Source organism: Stomoxys calcitrans, chromosome 2 (genome assembly GCF_963082655.1).
Source record: "Stomoxys calcitrans chromosome 2, idStoCalc2.1, whole genome shotgun sequence".
NCBI classification, from domain to species: domain Eukaryota; kingdom Metazoa; phylum Arthropoda; class Insecta; order Diptera; family Muscidae; genus Stomoxys; species Stomoxys calcitrans.
In genome coordinates, this window is record NC_081553.1 from 3702861 (window position 1) to 3718440 (window position 15580).

General features: G+C 40.4%; 1 protein-coding gene across 2 annotated transcripts in view; it reads left to right on the plus strand.

Moving 5' to 3' along the window:
* LOC106083759 (uncharacterized) overlaps positions 1-15580 on the plus strand; it is an 80714-nt gene that overhangs the window by 60136 nt on the left and 4998 nt on the right. For both annotated transcript variants that reach the window (XM_059363738.1, XM_059363739.1), the window contains exons 4-6: positions 11562-11838; positions 11924-11951; positions 12713-12797. In XM_059363738.1, the coding sequence (XP_059219721.1) occupies positions 11562-11838; positions 11924-11951; positions 12713-12797 (390 nt within the window). The remainder of the gene's footprint in view (positions 1-11561; positions 11839-11923; positions 11952-12712; positions 12798-15580) is intronic.

The window sequence follows — 15580 nt, forward strand, 5'->3', positions numbered from 1 at the left end:
GTTCAAGAAGTCAAGACCCAAGATCGGTTTATATGGCAGCTATATCAGGTTATAAACCGATATGAACCATATTTAGCACAATTGTTGGATATCATAACAAAACACGTCGTGCAAAATTTCATTTTAATCGGATAAGAATTACGCACTCTAGAGGCTCAAGAAGTCAAGAAACAAGATCGGTTTATATGGCGGCTATATCAGGTTATGAACCGATTTGAACCATATTTGGCACAATTGTTGAATATCATAATAAAACACGTCGTGCAACATTTCATTCCAATTGGATAAGAATTGCGCTCTCTAGAGGCTCAAGTAATCAAGACCCAAGATCGGTTTATATGGCAGCTATATCAAAACATGGACCGATATGGCCCATTTACAATACCAACCGACCTACACTAATAAGAAGTATTTGTGCAAAGTTTCAAGCGGCTAGCTTTACTCCTTCGGAAGTTAGCGTGCTTTCGACAGACAAACGGGCGGACGGACGGACGGACAGACGGACGGACATGGCTAGATCGACATAAAATGTCGCGATGACCAAGAATATATATACTTTATGGGGTCTCAGACGAATATTTCGAGTAGTTACAAACAGAATGACGAAATTAGTATACCCCCCATCCTATGGTGGAGGATATAAAAAGAAAATGTTGCACTCATACCACTTTCCTCCTTGAGTTGGATAAGAACTAAAAGGGGCCCAATCTGTTGCCATATAGATTTAGGATCTAGGATCTTCCATTCAAATGATGGGGATTTATTGCCCAATTTTTAATTTTTCTTTGCTCATTAAAAATGAGTAAACGTACCACTGCCATCCATTGTGGAAGCGCATTTATAAGAGACTCAGCAAGTCAAACTACGGCTAACTATTGTACATTGGCACCCTCCCCCGCCTCCCTAAAGAAACATTGAATTTCATTACTCGTCTCCTTAAACTCAGTTTGCACCTCTACCACCAACAACCGGAAGATCGTCTCCTGCAAAATCTCTAGAAACTCATCCTCATGCTGTTTGGTACTGTTGCTCCTGTTAGTTATACAAACCTCATATGTGTGTGTGTGTGTTTGTGCATGTGCAAATAGAAATGGTGGCATTTATGTAGAGGCTAGTATGTAAAAATGTGTACAAAAGTTATACGAGTACACAGAAAATCGGAGTGAGTAGTAGTAACAATAACATCAGCAGCAGCAGCAGCAGCAACGGCAATAGCAACAATGTCAACGACACATTGTTATAATGTGCCAAATCAGCACAAGTGCAATTCACACTTGTATGACACAGCAAAGTTTCCGAATAACAGTGAATATATTCGGTTCAAGCCCATTTTGAATGAATGAATGAAAGCTGCGATAATGAAATCATTTGGGTGGAATGGGCAAGGATGTAGCGAAAGGACGGACGGACTGTGTGGAAAATAGGGGCTTGAAATTACACTAGGTTAGATTAGGTTTAAGTGGCAGTCTGCCATCAGTCTCACTTAGACGTTTTCGTCCATTGTAATACCACAGGAACAGAAGAAGCAAGATGCCTTCTAGTTCCTAGCATACTTGGGAATGTTCACATCCGCTAAATCAGACAAGTTCTCAAAAAATGAGAACCTAAAGAGGAACTCCTTCTGACTGCTAGCGCGGGACACACACACACAGAATGTGTTCTATAGTTTCTTGTTCTTCGATGTCCTCACAGCTACTGCAAAAGTCTGTTAGCATGTTTTGCGATTAGACAGTGACTTGTTATGATGGACACAATGACTAAGACGTATGTTCTAGCCAATGACAGCAAAGCCGTAGACCTTTTCAATTCTACATTAGGCCACATAGCTTGAAATGCTTACAGACCCCTCTTTGTGACAATCTATCATTCGTTGCATTTTGGGCCTGGTCCTGAAAACTAGAGGCTTACCTACAGATTCCAGTATATCGGGAATGTGTAGGGTAGTTCCTAGTCTCGCAAGCTCATCCGCTTTACAATTCCCTGGGATATCTTTGTGGCCCGGCACCCAAAACAGGTGAATTTTGAACTGTTCGGCCATCTCATTGAGAGATCTGCGACAGTCGAGGGCGGTTTTTGTATTCAGAAATACGTTCTCCAGGGATTTTATGGCTGCCTGGCTGTCTGAGAAGATATTTATGTCAATCTTCGTAATGACATTATATCTTAGCCATCCCACTACTTCCTTAATTGCAAGGATCTCTGCTTGATACACACTGCTGTGGTACACCTGGTCATTTAGTTTGAAACCTTCCGTATAGAAGTCCATGTAACTTCTGTTATCGGGGATATCGTAGTTCCAATCGGTTCCATCAGGAATAGCGGTACAGTAATTTTTATCAAACAGCGGCTCAGGTACGGTGTAAGCCACACTGTCTGGAACATCGGATATTGTATCAAGGATAACACAGTGTCCGTAGCCGGACACGGCACCGTCGCTGCCATTTGGGTAGCCACAATGTCCAGAGGCATAAGATGTATCACTAAATGCAGTGCATCAGATGGTGTCGTCCCCAGTGCGGCTGTGAAGCACAAACAAGCCATCCTTTGGATCCGGTTAAGTGTTGAGCAGTAGGTGCACTTTTGAAGCGCCGTCCACCAGACCACAACACCATATAGCATTATAGGTCTGACAACTGCAGTATATACCCAATGCATAACACACGATCTAAACCCCCAAACTTAGCCAATGGCTCTCTTGCAGGTGTATAGGGCAAGAGTGGCCTTTCTTGCCTATTCCAAAATGTTGAATTTGAAGTTCAATTTCCAGTCCAGCAAAACACCCAAGTATTTTGCGCTTTCTGTAAATGGAACATTCTCTCCAGCCAAGGAGACAGGTTCCACTGTAGGCAACTTGCATCTCCTGCTGAAAAGAACTACTTCTGTCTACACGGATTTATACCTAAACCACTTTCGGTAGCCCACTTAGCTGTTGCACGTAGAGCTTACTGAAGTATATCTCTTAGATTGCTGGGAAACTTTCCCTAACCGCAATTGCTACCTCATCAGCATACGCCATCACTTTTACGCCTTTTTTTCCAGAGACAAAAATATTGGGTTGCCCAAAAAGTAATTGCGGATTTTTAAAAGAAAGTAAATGCATTTTTAATAAAACTTAGAATAAACTTTAATCAAATATACTTTTTTTACACTTTTTTTCTAAAGCAAACTAAAAATAACAGCTGATAACTGACAGAAGAAAGAATGCAATTACAGAGTCACAAGCTGTGAAAAAATTGTCAACGCCGTTTATATGAAAAATCCGCAATTACTTTTTGGGCAACCCAATATATTGTTAATGGCTTTATTCCAAAGTAGAGGAGATAGTACACCTCCTAGAGGTGTTCCTCTGCTGACCCATCTTTTAAGATCCACAGATCCCAAGCCTGCCGCAATGCATCTTTTAGTAAGTAAATTATTAATAAACTTTCTTACGGTAGAGTTGATGCCTGGCAACTCCAACTCCGTCAAGATTGATGTCGGTTTTACATTATTGAAAGCATCTTGTACCTAGGAGCCTTTCTCAGCTCGCCCTTATATTTTCTTAGCTCAACCTTACAGACGTCGAATCCGTTACTTTTTGGGCAACCTAATATATGTAAATCTGAACCGATTTCGACCAAACTTATCAAATATTGTGGTAGTCGTTGAGGAAAGCGTAGTGCGAAATTTTGGCAAGATTGGTCGGTAAATGCGCTTGCAGTGGCTCTAGGAGTGAAAATCGGGCGATATATATATATAGCCCGATTTAGATTTAGATATAGAGCTATATCTAAATCTGAACCGATTTCCACGGAATTCATCTGTAATGTCGAGAGTAAAGAGTAAATCCTTTCTGCCAAATTTCGAGAGAATCGGTTAACAAATGACTATGTTATTGCATTATTATTGCAAATCGGACGTATATTCGTATATATGGGAGCTAAGTCTCTACCGATTTCTTCCAATTTCTACAGGTTTCGTCTCTAAGCCGAAAAACATGTCTGTACCCAAAATTTAGTATCGATCGGGTGAAAACTGCGACCTGAACTTTGTACACAAATTAACATGGATAGACGGACGGACAGACAGACAGACGGACATAACTAAATCGAATCAGAAAGCGATTCTAAGTCGATCGGTATATTTATCAAAGGGTCTATCTTTCTTTCTTCTGGGTGTTACAAACAAATGCACTAAGTTATATTACCATGTACCACAATAGTGGTGTAGGGTATAAAAATATATATTTTAATGCCATACATTTTAAGAAAACTTTTTTATACCCACCACGGTAGGATAGGGGGTATATTCATTTACTCATTCTGTTTGTAACACCTGTGAGACCCCATAAAGTATATATACTCTTCATCGTCATGCCATTTTAAGTCGATCTAGCTATGTCCGTCCGTCTGTCTGTCGAAAGCACGCTAACTTTCGAAGGAGTAAAGGCAGCCGCTTGAAATTTTGCACAAATACTTATTATTAGTGTTGGTCAGTTGGGATTGTAAATGGGACAAATAGGTCCATGTTTTGATATAGCTGTCACATAAACCGATCTGGGGTCTTGACTTCTTTAGCCTCCAGAGGGGGCAATTCTCATCCGATTTGACTGAAATTTGGCATGAGGTGTTTTATTATGACTGATACAGCTGTCATGTAAACCGATCTGGGCCTCTAGAGGGCGCAATTATCATCCGATTTGGCAGATATTTTGTACAACGGCTTTTCTCATCACCTTCAACATACGTGTCTAATATGGGCTGAATCGATCAATAGCTTGATACAGCTCCCATATAAACCTATCTCCCGATTTTGCTTCTTGAGCCCCTACAAGGCGCATAACAGTTCTTATTCAATATTCTTTGTTTGCCTACCAAGAGATACCGCGCATAGAACTCGACAAATGCGATCCATGGTGGAGGGTATATAAGATTCGGGCCGGCCGAACTTAGCACGCTCTTACTTGTTTACTTGTTCATTTATGATAAGTTATCATTATATACTTGAACTAAGTCAGTTAAACGATTTCCGATAAATTGCCTCATTGAGTTGACAACCGATTTAATTTTTCACCTTGTCATATATGCATATTGCAAAATCGTTTATTAATAATGCAAATTCCTTTATAGGACCGATATTAGCGAAATTTTTAATTGAATATACAAATTTCTTAATTAAACCAAGATTTATGTTTTTCTATGTTATTGTATTTAATTGAAAACTTTTTCAATCATTTTTTCAAAAAACTGTGATCGATATTATCATTTTCGTAATTAAAAAAATAATTGGATCAAATAACTGCGTGATTGAAACCCATTTCCATTTTATTCTGTGTAAGAGCAATCAGATTATAATAATGTTTAGTTATTGGAATGGATATATCTTTATACCCACCACCGAAGAATGGGGGGTACATTCATTTTGTCATTCCGCTTGCAATACATCGAAATATCCATTTCCGACCCTATGAAGTATATTTATATATTCTTGATCAGCGTAAAAATCTAAGACGATCTAGCCATGTCCGTCCGTCTGTCTGTTGAAATCACGCTGCGGTCTTTAAAAATAGAGATATTGAGCTGAAACTTTGCACAGATTATTTTCTTGTTCATAAGCAGGTTAAGTTCGAAGATGGGCTATATCGGACTATATCTTGATATAGCTGCCATATAGATCGATCCTCCGATTTAGGGTCTTATGCCCTTAAAGGCCACATTTATTATCCGATTTTGCTGAAATTTGGGACAGTGGGTTGTGTTAGGCCCTTCGGCATCCTTCTACAATTTGGCTGAGATCGGTCCAGATTTGGATATAGCTGCCATATAGACCGATACGTCAATTTAGGGTCTTGGGCCCATAAAAGTCACATTCGTTTTCCGATTTTTCTGAAATTTGGGATAGTGAGTTGTGTTAGGCCCTTCGACATTTTTCTTCAATTTGGCACTGATCGGTCCAGACTTGGACATAGCTGTCATATAGACCGATCTCTCGATTTAAAGTCTTGGCCTCATAAAAGGCGCATTTATTATCCGATTCTACTAAAATTTGACACAGTGACTTATATTAGGCTTTTCGACATCCTTGTCGTATATGGTTCAGATCGGTTTATTTTTAGTTTTAGCTACTAAAAAGACCATCATTTTGTTATACACAATTGAGTAATGACTTGTACTTATTAGTATTTGGTCAAAATCGGAACATATTTCGATATAGCTGCTATGGGGCATAGGGTATGCATTTTTCGCCGGATTTTGACGAAAGGTGGTTTACATTTATACCTGAGGTGGTGGGTATCCTAAGAACTTAACGCCTTTTTACTTGTTTTTCATAAGGCTTTGTGTTTCCCTTTTCCTCGACAACACTAACTACCATCTACGAACTGACTACAAAGAGCCTCCCCCTTTAATCACTTTAAACCTGATTGTACTTCAACCCATCCGATTGTCAAACTTAATAGCCAAATGCTTTTACCGTCCAGGGCAGCGTCGAAGAAGGGAAGTGTATTTTCTTTTGGGTGTAAAATTTCAAAATTACCATGAACAAAATGAACGTTATGCAAAAGAACGTTCATCATTACAATCTTCATACCCGAAAAGCCCATATTGACTTCCTTCGCACAAATTGACAGATTATCCCTCTATCACACTGGTCGTGAGAGAAATGAAGAAGGCACATAATCTTCAGCCGAAATTTTTCGTAAAAGCTTCCGTTTCCGGTTAATTGACTCTAATGACCACTTTGGCGAATTTGTCAATTTTGGCGCTGTCGTTGGCATTGCCACCCACCATCGCCGCCGCTCCGTCACTCCTTCTTCACATCATTTGCAGTGAAATGTCATATTGAATGCTTCTCCAAAAAAATCCCGTAAGTCAGGCGATAAAACAAAACACTCGAATCACGGTTCCTTGCCGAGGCGCCATCCAATGAGTAAGCAAAGCTGGCTAGTAGGAGGGGCGGGGGAGGGAGGGGGCAAAAAAGCCCAATGGCACACGCATCCGCAGCACCAGGCGGCAGCCGGGAGTAATCCATGTTTACTGCCACTAAAAAGTGTTTGACAGTTTGGACCCATGAGATTGCGGGTATTGCCCTATGTTGTGCCACCATGACTTACAAACGTTGTGTCTGCGTCGTTGTGGACGAATGGATGAAAATGGTTGTTGGAACTACAGCCTGTGGTTGGGAAAATATGACAAGTAACGATGGCAGCGATGACGAAGACAACCATGAGGATGATGTTGATGGTGATGATGATGCCAAGGATAACGATCATAATGATGACAATGACGGCAGTCATAAAGGTCATGGCATGGGTATGGCCAACAAAACAAGGCAAGGCGAGACCACAGACACCATTATCACACAAAATGCTCCACAACGAATGATGCTGTGGAATTTTACAGTTGTCACATTAAAATTTTATAAAACAACGACAATGACAGTGCCAATGCCAATTCTCTCACTCCCCTCTTCCAACTCCCCACTCGATCAAACGCATTTTCCGAGACATCCAGTTCTATCTACATAGACGGAAAACTTGTTCCGTCTCCAATACACAGGCACACATGAATGTATGTTATGACTAGCTGGGTGGATGGATATGTGTCTGCTTGTGAGTGACATGGGCTTTTGGGGTCTGGACTTTTCATTTTTATTTGCTGATGGCATAGAATGTTTCCGCTCCATCCATCCATCGATAAAAATGACAGGAACCAAAGCTTCATGTCGAAGTTGTTTGTTTATGGCTGCGTATTATAAAATATTAAAAACACAAGAGTCCAACACACACACACACACACATACACACACATACACACACATGTACACAAACGATAAGGTATAGGATATGTGTTCAATTCTGACTGTTGATTGTATGTATGTGCGATGTTTGGCCTCTGGGATGCCGTTTCGGTTCCTGGCTTAATGATAAAACAGATGGTGCACCACACTAATAATAAAAAAAACAAAACAATGGCTTTGTTGAGGCAAGCAGTTGTCCCAATCGACGCAACAATGGAGAAACTATTGAGGCAGCGCTGACAGCAGCTACCACTTTTCACAAATCACAACGTTTTCACAGCCATCAAAATGAGACCGTTAATAAATAATGGTCATTTCGATTGAGTTTATGTTACAACGATAACTTACAAGAAATTCTGCCTCTTTCTCCCTCCCTGAGAGGCTGGCTGCTCATGGATGAAAAGACCTTTTGGAATAGAAATAAAAATAAATAAATGACATCTGAAAGTCACACAACTACCAATTTTAGGCCATCACGAGCATAGCCGCCATCATCGTCATCTCTATCCTCATTGTCAACTGAGGGGGGGGGGGGGGTGGTGGCAGTGAAAGGTTGCCCAAAAACAATAGAATTTGCTCATAACCATTTCACTGAGGTTGTTCACGTTCATGTTCAAAGCAAAGTACTTGGCTAGTCAAGGACATAAAGTGATTTGTAAAAATGATGCCGCCTGAAGGGTTCTCTGGTCTGTCAATTTCCATTTCACATGGACATAGAAAATCCATTGAAGGAATTTTTCATAAAATACCAAAATTATTTCTTAGATGACAATCAACCTTGAGCACTGTCGAATGTCGGTATGTGAAAATAGTAGTTGCCTGGAGAAAAGAAAGAAGCATTTGCCAAAGAATAGAATCTCGCACAATGGACTGAAGTCTTAAGGTTTATATAAATGCACTCTTAAAGAATATGGCCCATCCTTGTCATAACTTATTCGGGTAGAGTAACTACAGTTGCTTTAAACAATAAATAAAACCGCATTAAGTTCAGCCGGGCCGAACTTTGATTACCCACCAACCCTCGGATATACATATTAACCTCCTTACATCAAGTTTGGCCTGATCTAAACTCGTCAGATACGTCGAGAGGTCTATCACAATTCAATGTCTTAGACCATTGGACGAGTGATTAGTCTGTATGGTAGCTATATACAGGGTGGCTGATGAATATTGCTACAATGATGAATATTGCTACATTTTTTTTTCGGTGTATGGAATACATTTTTCTTTTATTCATGTTAAATTAAATTATTAAATTAATTATTAAATTATTATTAATTAAATTAATTAATTAATTAATTAAATTAATTATTAAATTATTATTATTAAATAGAAAAAAAGTTATTACATTTTTTTTTGGTAGCGGCTTTCATCAGCCACCCTGTACAAATATGGTCCGTTCAATAAAAATTATTTTTTTAATTCAATCTTAAAATTTTTTATGTATAAAATGTGATTGCAAATGTAATCTTCTTTAATCAAACAAACAAACGGCCAAGACCACAAAATTTTTTTGTCACTAAATTCGTTCGCCTATTCATTGAAAACAGCTAATTTTATGGAGGGAAAACAGCTGAGTTGGCGAACGAAACAAGTGACGAAAACAAGGAAAAAGGCGTTAAGTTTGGCTGGGCCGAACTTTGGATACCCACTACCTCGGGTATATATGTAAACGCCCTTTCGTCATAATCCGGCGAAAAATGCATACTTTATGACCCCATAGCAGCTATATCGGACTATCGCCGATTTGGACCAAATGCAGCGCGGACATTGAGTGGTCTAATAGGCACAAATCATTGTTCAATTATGTAGAACAAAATATTGGTCTTTTTGGTAGATATATTCAAATATGGACCGATCTCTACCATATACGACAAGTATGTCGAAAATGCTTACATAAATCACTGTGTCAAACTTCAGCGAAATCGGTATATAAATACGCCTTTTATGGGTCCAAGACTTTAAATCGAGAGATCGGTCTATATGGCAGTTATATCCAAATCTGAACCGATATAGGTCAAATTTAAGAGGAATGTCGAAGAGCCTATCACACCTCACTGTCCCAAATTTCGGCGAAATCGGACAATAAATGTGCCTTGTATGGGCGCAAGACCTTTAATCAAGAGATGGGTCTATATGGCAGCTATATTCAAATCTGGACCGATCTGAGCCAAATTAGTGAAATATTTCAAAGATCCTAACCTAACACACTGTCCTAAATTTCGGCGACATCGGACAATAAATGCGCCCTTTATGGACCGAAAACCTTAAATCAAGAGATCGGTCTATATGGCAGCTATATGCAAATCTGAACCGATCGGGGTTCAGATTTACATATACCGAAGGGCCTAACACAACTTATCGTTTCAAATTTCGTCGAAATCGGACAATTAATGCGCCTTTTATCGCCAAAGACCTTAAATAGAGAGATCGGTCTTAACTCTTTAGTTTTTATACTCACAACCATAGGATGGGGGTATACTAATCTAGTCATTCCGTTTGTAACAGCTCGAAATAATCGTCCTCATATAGTATATAATTCTTGATCGTCTCGACGTTCTGAGATAGAGGTCGAACGCGTAAAGCTAACTGCTTGAAATTTGGCACAGATATTTAATATTGATGTAGGTCGTTGGGGATTGCAAATGGGCCATATCGATCCAGATTTAGATATAGCTCCCATATAAACCGATGCCGCAATTTTTGTTCAATTTGGCTGAAATTTTTGCATGTAGTGTTCTGCTATGACTTCCAAGAACTGTGCGAAGTAACCAAATTTTAATACCATATTCGTTTTCTAGTCTCCAATACCTTTCATTTGATACTTTATGTGGCCATTGGATCACTTTCGGATATGGGTGGCGTTTTTGGGGAAAGGGAGGGTCCGCTTCCACCCGATATCTAAAAATTATGTAGCCAATTTTTCCTTCCAGACAAACATACACAATCTATGAAAATTTTAAGATAATCTGTTCAACCAAGTATCATATAGTTATAATAGGCCTAATGGCGTCTTTGAAGGGTGGCCTCCTATACTTCAATCTGAACTGATCTGAAATCTACTCACGAATACCTTCCATTGAAGCCCCATATTGAAATTAACGACCAATATGTCTGATGGGGGGAGCTTTGGGGTTGGGGCGGCCCGATGGGTACTTAGACTCAAATTTCATACCATATTCGTATACTTTTTTCCAATAGCTTTCATTTGATGCCCATATTGTCCCGATCGATCCACTTTTTATTTTGGGTGGTATTTTCGAATAACGGGGAAAGGTCCGCCCCCTTCCGAAATCTAAAAATTATAAAGCCTATTTCTCCTTCCTGACCATATTCGCAATCTACTCCCAAATACCTTTCATTTGAGTCCCATATTGTCACTCCAGAATACCTTCGGTCCACTTTTATTTTTGGGTAGTACTTTTGGGGTAAGGGGGAGGGTCCGCCCCCCCCCTTCCGACATCAAAAAATTATATAGCCTATGTTTCCTTCCAGACCAACTTACACAATCTGTGAAAATTTCAAGGTAATCGGTTCAGTCGTTTTTGGGTCTATGCGGAACAAACAAATAAACCGACAAACAAACCAACCAACACAAATTGAATTTTATATATAAGAAAGCTGCTATGAGTTCATAAATGAAGCATTTTTCACTGCATTATGACGAGAGGTTTGGTTGGTATCGAAAGTTCGGCCCGGCCGAACTAAATACCTTTTTATTGATTTTTTTATCCCTTGTTTAAGATATTCTTTAAACTATTTTGTTTTCTTTTGTATGTTTGCAGAACAACTTCTCTGGAATCGATGGGCTGAAGAGTGGGTGGTGCTTTACGATGACTCGACGATGGCCTGGTTTACAGAACCGGGACGCTCATCGCCTGCGGGAAAAATCCTTGTCAAAGAAGCGCCCGAAATGTTGGCCATAGCACACTGGACTGGACAAATACCCAGGCGTCCTCCACTACCCGATGGTTGTAGTGTCTCACAGCTAATAGCCTTGGGCTCGAGAAGAAAGCGATCCAAGGTCTATTGGATGCTGGCCAAGTCAGAGCAGGAAGTTAGGTATGCTGATGAAGCAGCGCCATTGTCTGTTGTCTACCATTAAAACTTTTTCTTTTTTTGTCTGCTCTCCTTCCGCTGGACACAGTGAATGGATCGATGCCATTACAAAAACAGTGAGTACTAATGTTGTGTTCGTTCAATACGTAGAAGTAGAAGTGTGTGTATAAGTGTGTGTGTGTGTGTGTGTGTGTATTATGGTAAACTATCATGAAGCAAACTACGGTGGCTGGAGAATTAGCGAAAGGTTTTGGCGGATGGAGAATGGCGCCCCTGCTCAACACCAAGCTTTAGTGTTTGTCGTCCACAGTAAGCCGTCCGTGCTGCTCATCCTTCACCCTGCTGTCCCTCTCGCCCGCTGGGACATTATTGCAAATACCACAATTCATTCAATGCACGGATGAATGGAAAGCGATGATAAAAAACAATAAAAACAGACAACAAGAACAACAGCCGCAACGGCAATGGCAACAAGCATCGAACAATGAAATGAAAGCGAGGCGAATGAATAAAAAACAATACAGTTCCATAAAATAAGAAAACAATCTAATTACGTTAGTTAGCCTGCCTGCCTGCTTTTCTGTCTTCCTGGCTGCTAGCTTGTTGGCTGGGCATGCTGGCGGGCTGATTGTCGGTCGGCTGAGTTAGCTTATTTGGTTTGGTTCGATGTCGGAAGTTGGCGTTGATGTCACTTTTATTATCACCCATCGTATTCTATTCCCATACTTTGATCCGACAGTCATATGTGTTCGGTGGTACTATTGTGAATTCGCATGAGTATGCGTGTGTTTGAGTGCCCTTGTGTTTGTTTGTTTGTTTGTTTGTTCGTTAATGTGTGTGCGCATTTATTATAATCTATTTTAAATCTCTTTCACAGTTGCCACCCCCTCCCCAGATTGAATTGGTCGTGGACAAACCCCATTTAATGAATGTCTTACGCAGACCATTGGTACGCATACGACGTAAGTGTAAATGTTAACGTCATCTATTTTATGCTTTAACTCTAACCATACTCCTATCGACCACCAACTCATATATTTGCCACTGCCTAGGTTAAGGCTAGTTGTGCATTGTCTTTGATATAGTCGCCATTAAGCTTTTCAATGATACTTTTGCTATATGCAGCATCCACCTCCTCTGCCCACCATCTCCACCCCAATCAGCTATCTCTGGGCTGTCTCAACCATGTTCAAGGCTCTTGTTACATTTTAATTAGAAATTGATTCATTTACAATGCCCTGTATGAGCTGCGAACATTTTTCCTCCTCGTCTGTCTTGGAAATGCTGGTGAAAGTTTGTTGGCTCGAATAGAAATGTCTTCATAGATATTCTCGACGAACTTTGTTGAAACTTGCTTTGCCCTAACCAGAAATCCGTTTTAAAGATTTTATATAAGAATGATTTGTCATTGAAATATTGTAATACCAACATCAGAATGTGCAGTCGCCCTATTAATTCAAGGATTTGCAATCTGTTGTAGAGCAAATAAGAGCTAAGTTCGGACGGGACGAATCTTATATACCCTCCACATGGTCGCATCTGTCGAGTTCTTTGCGCAGTATCTGTTTTTAGGCAAACAAAGAATAGGGACGGAGGAGCAGCTACATCAAGTTATAGTCCGATTCGGGGCTCAAGAAGCGAAATCGGGAGATCGGTTTATGTGGGAGCTGTATCAAGCTATAGATCGGTTCTGAACATATTGCAAACGTGTGTTGAAGGCCATGGGAGGAGCCGTTGTACAAAATTTGTGCCAAATCGGATGAGAATTGCGCCCTCTAAAGGCTCAAGAAGTCAAGACCCAAGATCGGTTTATATGGCGGCTATATCAGGTTACAGACCGATTTGAACCATACTTAGCACAGTTGTTGGAAATGATATCATGTTCAAATCGAACGAGAATTGCGCCCTCTAGAGGCTCAAGAAGTCAAGACCCAAGATCGGTGTATATGGCAGCTATATCAGGTTATCGACCAATGTAAACCATACTTAGCGCAGTTATTGGAAGTGATATCAAAACACAAACATGTGCGAAATTTCACTCAAATCGTACGAGAATTGCGCCCTCTAGAGGCTCAAGAAGTCAAGACCCAAGATCGGTTTATATGGCAGCTATATCAAAACATGGACCGATTTGGCCCATTTACAATACCAACCGACCTACACTAATAAGAAGTATTTGTGCAAAATTTCAAGCGGCTAGCTCTACTCCTTAAAAAGTTAGCGTGCTTTCGACAGACAAACGGACAGACGGACGGACATGGCTAGGCAAGAAGTCAAGACCCAAGATCGGTTTATATGGCAGCTATATCAAAACATGGACCGATTTGGCCCATTTACAATACCAACCGACCTACACTAATAAGAAGTATTTGTGCAAAATTTCAAGCGGCTAGCTCTACTCCTTAAAAAGTTAGCGTGCTTTCGACAGACAAACGGACAGACGGACGGACATGGCTAGTTCGACTTAAAATGTCACGACGATCAAGAATATATATACTTTATGGGGTCTTAGACGCATATTTCGAGGTGTTACAAACAGAATGACGAAATTAGTATACCCCCATCCTATGGTGGAGGGTATAAAAACATTAAGCGCAAAATTTGAGTGTTGCAAATTCCATTGCACCCATGAAAATTCCATTAAGGAAAAGGGGCGAACTATATCTATGAATTACGTCCGACTCAAGTTTAGCTCAATGCTAAAGGACCTCCTCGAGAAATTTTTACATGGCATAGTACCTAAAAAATGTCGCCATAATTAAGAGGCAATAGGTTAGGTTAAGTTTAAGTGGCAGTCTGCCATCAGACTCACTACAGACTCGTCCATTGTGATACCACAAGAACAGAAGAAGGAAGATGCCTTCTAGTTCCTACCGTTGAACCATCCAGATCGCATTAAAAAGCCTAATAACTTGCGAATGTTCGCATCCGCTAAATCAGACAGGTTCTCAAAGAAATGAGAACCTAAAGTGGAACTCCTTTTAACTGCTAGTGTGGGACACACAGACAGAAGGTGTTCTATAGTCTCTTCTTTTTCGATGGCCTCATAACTTCTGCAAAAGTCGTTGCTGGCACCCTTCAGTTTGTCAGCATGTTTTGCGATTAGACAGTGACTTGTCATGACGGACACAATGACTGAGACGTCTATTCTAGCCAATGAAAGCAAAACAGTAGACCTCTCCAAGTTTAGATTAGACCACATAGTTTTGGAATGCTCACTGCTCCCTCTTTGCACTTCGGGCCTGCCCCCTCATCTACCGTTCGTTGCATTTCGGGCCTGGTCCTGAAAACTTAGCTTACATGTCGCTAGAGGCATACCTACAGATTCAAGTATACCGGGAATGTGTAGGGTAGTTCCTAGTCTCGCAAGCTCATCCGCTTTACAATTCCCTGGGATATCTCTGTGGCCCGGCACCCAAAACAGGTGAATTTTGAACTGTTCAGCTACCGTCAATTTTGAACTGTTCAGCTACAGGTTCTTGTGTTCAGAAATAAGTTCTCCCGGGATCTTATGGCTGCCTGGCAGTCTGAGAAGATATTTATGTCAATCTTCGTAATGACATTATATCCTTAATTGCAAGGATCTCTGCTTGATACACACTGCAGTGGTCGGGTAACCTTTTCGAAATGACCAGTTCTAGATCTTAAGAGTACACCCAAAGTCCAGCTGGTCGTTTAATTTGGAACCATTCGTATAGAAGTCTATGTAACTTCTGTTACCAGGGTTATCGTAGTTCCAATCGGT